This window comes from Crocodylus porosus, unplaced genomic scaffold, assembly GCF_001723895.1.
Source record: "Crocodylus porosus isolate Cpor-Errol unplaced genomic scaffold, CroPor_comp1, whole genome shotgun sequence".
Lineage (NCBI taxonomy): Eukaryota > Metazoa > Chordata > Crocodylia > Crocodylidae > Crocodylus > Crocodylus porosus.
Window position 1 is genome coordinate 78,705,866 of NW_017728948.1, and position 7,498 is coordinate 78,713,363.

The 7,498-nt window shown below is 45.1% G+C and overlaps 1 protein-coding gene across 4 annotated transcripts in view; it reads left to right on the forward strand.

Annotated features, from left to right (window-relative positions):
* TMEM150C (transmembrane protein 150C) overlaps window positions 1–7,498 on the forward strand; it is a 66,848-nt gene that overhangs the window by 34,146 nt on the left and 25,204 nt on the right. For all 4 annotated transcript variants that reach the window (XR_002104179.1, XR_002104178.1, XM_019552611.1 and 1 more), the window contains exons 7-8: window positions 2,004–2,131; window positions 5,198–5,375. Coding sequence is in view for 2 of the 4 variants with exons in the window: in XM_019552611.1 (XP_019408156.1) it covers window positions 2,004–2,131; window positions 5,198–5,375 (306 nt within the window). In the remaining 2 variants the exon portion in view is untranslated. The remainder of the gene's footprint in view (window positions 1–2,003; window positions 2,132–5,197; window positions 5,376–7,498) is intronic.

Consider the following 7,498-nt stretch of genomic DNA (forward strand, 5'->3'; position numbering starts at 1 on the left):
CTATAAGTGTGCTGCTGGTTTCTGCTGCCTAAGTGCAGCACCCTGCACTTGTCAGTATTGAAACGCATCCTGTTTATGTCAGCCCACTCCTGTAACCTATCCAGGTCTTGCTGCAATCTTTCCCTCCCTACTAGTGTGCTCACCTCAAATTTCGGTATCATCAGTGAATTTAAAGGTAAATGTAACTACTTATGATTTAAAAGGTCATGTCCATATGTGAACTCAGGACCGCTGATGCTAGTATTTTGTCCAGAATTCAGACTCATTAGAGCCCATCAAGTTAAAATATGCTCTTAGAGCATGATACTTGGAGTACAGATAATCTGCCTTTGTGCCTGGCAGCTCAGTGATGCTGCAGAAGGCACTTCTGTTTTCTCTCTTAAATGCAATGCTTGGCAGTGTGCCACATTGAAATCTTTGAAAATGACTTGATTTAGACCTGATTCCACTGAAGTCTACAGCAGAATCTCAGATTTCAGTGGTACAAGATCAAATCCTCTCTGCACAGAGCCAGTACAGTGTGACCAGCAGCAGCCCAGTCTTCCCAGTGCTCAGTTGCTGGTACACCTCAGCAAATGTCAATGAGGATGTGAGAGGAGCTCATTTTGGATGTTTGGCCAGTCCCTGGTTTCTTTGTACTAGCAAAACTCCAGTTGTAAGGTGGACTATTGTAAGGTGGGCTAGCCTGAGATCAGCAGCTCATTTTTACAATAAGCCTGTGCACATCCATTCAACTGGTTGCTAGTAGTGGTTTCTGTTCATGTGATTTTAGGTTTCAGCCTGTGTCTGAGTTTCTGGGCTCTATTTTCTTTACCCCATACTGAAAAACTTGACTTCTCTTGAATAATGAAATGTTTGAATGAACATTTTCAGTGCACCATATTAAGGCAGGGGAGCTTGCTTCATGGGAGAAATCCACCTTTGTGTTGACGGCCCAAATTAGCGTTATGCACTACTTAATAGGGAGCTTAAATGAGGCCATATGACTATCCTGGGGCCTCAACTGGGTAAGTTTCATGCCTGGTGGTTACCTGCTGTAACAGATCCTGTAAAGGCAGTTTGTGTTTTGTATGACATAGCTGAATGTAGGAGGTGCAAATAGGCCTGGATGTTAGGCAGGAAGTTTCATAAGGTCTTGAGGGCAATCTCTGGTCCTGTTCCAACCAGATTGCAGCTAGATGGGCTCCTCAACCTATTAGGTACTTTGGAAATCCCAGTCATAATTCCTCTTAGAATGAATCTGTTTGGAGCAACCAATTTCACCTTGCTTTGCTGCCAGCTAAGGAGCAGTATGACTTTCTAACTCAACATGTCTCTTAGCTTTTTTGCTTATGAGAAAAAAGTCCCTGCCACTGTGTGCCAGAATCTGAGAAGGGCATTGAAGTTGTTAAGAATGGCATGAAATGCATTACCTTGTACTATGAGAAAAGTGGAAGAAAAAGACAGACTAGTTCCTAGTGCACATGTGTGGACCCTGCAGAGCAGCAACAGTGTTGCATTTTGTACTAATAATCTTTTTTGCTGTTAGAATTAGATGGGGCTAGAAGTGAGCGGACCAAAAAATGACTTCTCTGGAGACCAGTCCCTTTAGCTCAGAAGTTTGTTTCATTGTGAATACAGGGAAGTATCCATTGCCAAGATCCAGCATATCTCACTAGCACAGTGTACTAGCAGTTTAATAGACTGACATATAAGATATGGTATCAGTAGAGTTTTAGCCTAGTGTAAGGCTTAGACAAAGAACAGCAAATGACACCAGAGATAAACAAGCAGGAAAGGAAGAGAGGGAGAAAAGCACCCAACTTTAATGAGAGAGGCTTACTGTGCTATTTCATTTCCTGCAATTAAATACACAGTGGGAATGTGCAGCGCTGGCTGGCTTCTCCCATTACTGCTGACTTTGTGGGGAACAGGGTTAGGGAGGCGTGTGTGGGGGGGGGTGCTACTCATACAGTTTGTACAGGATGAGCTTATAACTCTCTCACATTCTCTCTCTTCTTCAGCACTTGTCGTTGCAGTTCTTCGTTTCATACAGCTGAAGCCAAAGGTGCTAAACCCTTGGCTGAATGTTAGTGGGCTGGTCGTATTATGCTTGGCCTCATTTGGAATGACCTTACTTGGCAACTTTCAGGTATCTTGCTCCCAGTTCCTCTTTTTCCTTCGTAGCCAACGTGGTTCTTTCCTGGGTGGCCATGGGCATGTTGCGTGGTCTGCATCCATTACATTGGCAAAAGGCTTGTTGTATCCAGCTCTAAACAAGTAATTTCTGCTCTAATAATGCCACACTTCATTGGCTGACATCATATTTGCTTGGATCTTGTGCCACAGCCCTATAAAACATGACATTGTTAGATCATTGTACATGCCTTTCCATGCCCTACTGCTGAAAGGGAACGCTGTAAAATCTATTTTGTACATGGCTTTCATTCAAGAGCATTTGGAAAAGAATTGTGCTAAAGGACAGAGTTCCATCTGCTGCAGGCCACCACAGCAAAGGCAGCTCAGTCCCTTGGTGGCTGAACCAGCTATCTTTCTAATTTATGTGTTTGGCACTACTGCCCATCATATACTGTCTTCCACATGAAATCGATTGTAATAGACAAATCCCTCGTGGACTTCAAGGAGTCTTTTAGTTTTTTTAAATGAATTCTCTTGATATAGCTGTTTTGACTTGGTCAGTCTGCCATGTTTTTTGTTAGTTTGCTTACCATTCGCATGGGGATAGAGGTGTCTATCCTTCAGTGCTGCTAAAACTGCCTGTGTGTTGTATCCTGATCTGAACCCTGACTTTGCAGTTGGCTGGAACATTCTCAAAGATTTTGCCCGGAAATGATTGAACCCCTGATAAAGGTGGGGTGTAGCAGAGATGAGCAAAGATGAACAGCTCTGGGGGTAGTGATAGCCTTGGAGGTGGGGCTCATATTAGGGAATTCTTGTTCAGTTGACTTGTAATGAGAAGGCTTTGTCTACAGTGGGTATTCAGATTATACTACCAACTTTTGTAATGACCACCTTACCACCTGGTCCTTGCTAAGGAGGGTGTGAAAACTCAGAGCCTGAGTCTGATGGCAGGAGATATTCCTGGCATTGCTTTAAGTATAAAGGATTATGACAAAGTGAGCACTATGGGCTCAGAACATTTTAGTGAACCAGGGTGCTTGTGCTCTGCATTTGGTTTTCTCTTGCCCTTGGTGCCGGTGTGAGGCCAGTAGACAATTAGCCCTTACTGCGGAACATATTGAGGAGTATTTACCTCTTCTAAGAATCACTCTGGGAGAAAGCATCCCTCTGTCATGGTATAAGACCTTCTCCATCACCTAGCTCACCAGAAGACCTGCAGGGGTGGGGGTTGGTCCTCTTTTGGTCAATGTAGCAGCATTTGTGTGAAAGGGGCAGAGACTATATATGGTCACGTCACCAATTCACCACTGTGTATGTATTTTATATTGTAGTTGGGGCCAGCCTTTCTGGCAGCCATGCCACTGATCTCCTTTCTTTGCCCAATGGGCTTCTCTGCTTTCTGCTCTCTGCCATATCTACCATTGTGCTGCCTGCCCCCTCCCCAGTCTGTCATATGCTCAATACAGACTGCCCATGTCACAGGCTGGCCACCCCCAGTGCAGTGAAGCCACAGCTCCTCTGCCTTGGTTGCATGCTCTTCCAGTCTGAAATCACAGATGCAAGAGGCTGCCTAACCCTAGGCTTTTGTTTAAATGGATTGACTTTTGGCTACCTGAGCTCCATGCAAGAGAGAGCTGTGATAGTTGGGGGTAAAGTGAAGCTTCTTCTCTGAGGTCAGGGAAAGTGGACTTCTAACTGAAGCACCGCGGTCGCAAAATAAGTGAACGGTCCAGTTATGCCTTTCTGAATAGGAGCCACAGCCTTTGTACTGATTAACCAAAGGGTTATTCTCTTTTGTTGAGACTGCATTGACTTCCTCAGTAAAGAACGAATTTGACTCGCTTTGGAATACTATGGGTATAGCAACTAACTTCCCCAAACAGATGGTCTCTTTCTAAGTGAATCGCTCTTCATTAGGGCTGTGCACGATTTTGGCAGCTGTTTTATTTTGGGGGTGTTTTGGCCCATTTCAGCGCGTGAAATGCCAAATCCGAAATGAAACAAGAGGCTCCGAAACTAAGCGAAACCATCTAGAATATTTTGAAAGTGCCTCCGGGAAGAGTCTGGCACAGCCCTGCAGCCCTCCGTTTAAAGTGCCGGGGAGTTGGGGCCAGGCAGGGCAGTCATGGGGGCTTCAGGCACAGTTGGAGGAGCCGCGGGAGAACCTGCAGCCGCCCAGCTGTGTTTGCCTCTCCCTGACCGATACGAATCTCTGAAACAACATTGAAACTGCAAAACAGATTTGGCTGAATCTAAATGGAACAGCAGTCCTCCAAAACAGCCAAATCAGAAACCAAACCAAAACGAAACATAGCCATTCTGCACAGCCCTACTATTCATAAATAAAAGGTCAGATTTTTTTTTTTCAAAACTTCATGGATGATTTGGACATGCGTACCCTCTTCAATTGGAGTTGGGCACCCAAAGCCCATCAGCTGCTTTAAGCAATTAGGTTACAGCTTCATTTTCCCAGGCTGCTCATGGCTTCTTTGCCTTGCTTGTTACATTCCACGTGACTTGGCTTTCCCTAATTGAAGGCATTGAGACCCAAGAGTGAATATATAACTATGGCCCAACACTGAAAGCTCTAAACAAAAGGCTACTCTGCCTGCTAGAATTCCACTGAAGTCAGTGAGTCTCCACCTGCCCACATCTATTTCACACCAGGGCCGGGGCCTATGGGCTTTGCCAGTAGTAACTTTTAATTCAGCAGTGCCAGGGTTCCAAAAAATTGTCCAGTATGTGCTGATCACCATATAGAACAGGGGAAGCACTTTTTGAAGGAGGTTTGTTCTCCTTGCCTCACAGGTGGTAGAAGGACAGGAATTCCTGCAGGACATGGCATTTTCCAGTGTTTTTTGTTATGGGAGGAGAATCTGCTTGTAGCTGTACCTAATCTGTAAGCCACTGTCCTGCTTGTGGTTTTCTTTTCTGTTGTAGCTACATAGGAACATAGCTTTATCTCACCATTTTTCTTGCCTATTGCTTCACTCCCAAATAAGCAGGATCATCAGGAAGATTTTTGTAAACGGTGCTTGATGTATTAGAAGCTCACAAGTTCCCTCTTATTCTACAGCTTTCCAATGACGAAGAGATACATAATGTTGGCACCTCCCTGACATTTGGTTTTGGAACCCTGGCCTGCTGGATTCAGTCTGCCTTGACGCTCAAAATAAACTTAAAGAATGAAGGACGAAAAGTAGGAATCCCACGAGTCCTCTTATCTGCTACTATAACGCTATGTGTGGTCCTTTGTATCCTTTTGTCTTGTCGGCTGGAAGTACAGGTGCCTATGCATAAAAAGCCTGCCTATCACTGAAGTAGAGGTTTTAATAGAGTCCTGTAAAACCTGTTCTCCAAGCATTTATGAGCACCAGGGAATTCTGCTTGATACTGATTCCCTGAAGTCTTTGAGGGTGGTTTTCCTGCTTTACAGGGACACTGAAGCACAGAGGGATGGGGGCTTGCCCAAGGTCACTTACACAGGAACAGAGGCTGTGTCCATGTCCTGTGCCCAAAACACAGCCCCTTCTTCCCTAGTCACTTGAATTTGAGTTTTCAAAGAGTGAAGGAGTTCTCTCTTTATGGCCTAGTTCTCTCTGCCTTCACAAAATGTGATGGAATTTGGATGCATACATTTGTGTGTTCCAAGGGCTTTAAGATGCATCAGTCCTGTCACCTGAATGCATACTTGTTACACCCTACAGTCTGTTAGGTGTTAGGGATGGAAAACTGGAGCCCAAAAGGAGATTACTCTTTGAAAACCATGTCCAGAGGAGATGCGAGTTCTGTTTTCAGGTTGGCTAGTGATCTGATGTGAGACCTGGGATGGTCACTGAATTGTTCTGTAGCTTAGATATTATCCCATCTCTTTAAAGGAGAAGAACCTTGCTTACCCTCCCAATGAGAGAGACACCTGGAAAGAACTTCCTGTGTACTGAATACCATAGTTCTTAATGGGCAAATTCAGGCAAGCACTTCAGTGGGTGCTACATGTGCAATTAATGTGCCTGAATTTTCTGCACAGACAATACAGGCTCATTAAAGCACTCCCCAGCACATGTCTACGTATGTGCCCGTTGGGAGCAAACTGAGCTCAATAGGAGCAGCCCAGTACTCCTGCCATGCTCATAGGTGACTGGTAGGGGGTGGACCTGCCCCCTCTGGCCAATGCCATCGGCAGGGACCCCGTCCCTGCCACCAACAGCAGCTTCTGTGGGTGTTTGCCAGCCCTGCCTCTGCTGCTGATGCCGCTGGCAGCTTCTATGGGTACTCGCCAGCCATGTCTTTACCGCCAATACTATTGGTGGCTTTTGCAGGTGCTCCTAATTCAGGAGGCACCAGTTACCCATGCCTGCTCTGCCCCCCTGCAGAAGCTGAGGGGAGATTGGGCTGGCCCTGAGTGGGGTTGGGGGCAGAGGAGGGCAGTGACCCAGCTGGGTGGGCAGCCATCTCTCAGCCAAGTGGAGATTGGGATGCGTCCCAATCTCTACATGGCTGGGAAGCAGTGTCTCACTAAGCAGGGACAGCTCTCCCTACCCCTGTGGCCCCCTGCTGCCTAGGTTGACCAGGAACAATTCGCTTCTGGTCAGTGTCTATACATGTAGTACGGTGCATTAGTGAATGCACTGTTTTTCTAGTACCTGTATCTACAAGTACTAGAAAACGGCACATTAGACTGTAACATACTGAGCAGTAATTGCCATGCATGTTTGGATAGTGATTCTTTACTGCACATTAGATTAATCTAATGCATAGTAAAGCATCTTGGTAGATGCACCCAGTGTGAGCTTCTAGTGTGTATGTGTAAGTATAAGGACATAGTAAAGTGCTATCAGGAGCCTGAAATGTTTTAAGGACTCAGGGGCCTGGTGCCTTTTCAGCCTCAGCTGATCAACTACAATCCTCTTGTTTACACTTTCTCTACAGGTTTTGAGTATTTCACCTGCAATCTTGAGCCCTCCCTCTTTCAGCCTTCCTTCCCATTCTGCTTGTTTCCTTGACCATATTCGTTTTTCTTGTAGTCCTTAGTGGCAGTGATTTAATCACCAGGTCATCGGGCTTTAACTTCATTCATGTTCTAACCTTTGTACAGCATCACTATACATGAATTCCACACTGCAGTAAGAGGCAGTATAACAGGAGATGTCTCCTGGATTGTTATCACATTCCTGTCAAGAAACTAAACCACTGAAAGCTGTAACTAAACTTTTTAAATTCCCCTTGTTCAGAGCAGATATCATTTCCTAGGTCAGAAGAGGGGTTTTGAACACTTATTAACCATTCTAGATGCTGTTTTACCATAAAACGATATCTAATATCAGACAAATAAAGCAACAAGACTACACCATTATGTAGAGCAATATTTAAGATTTTG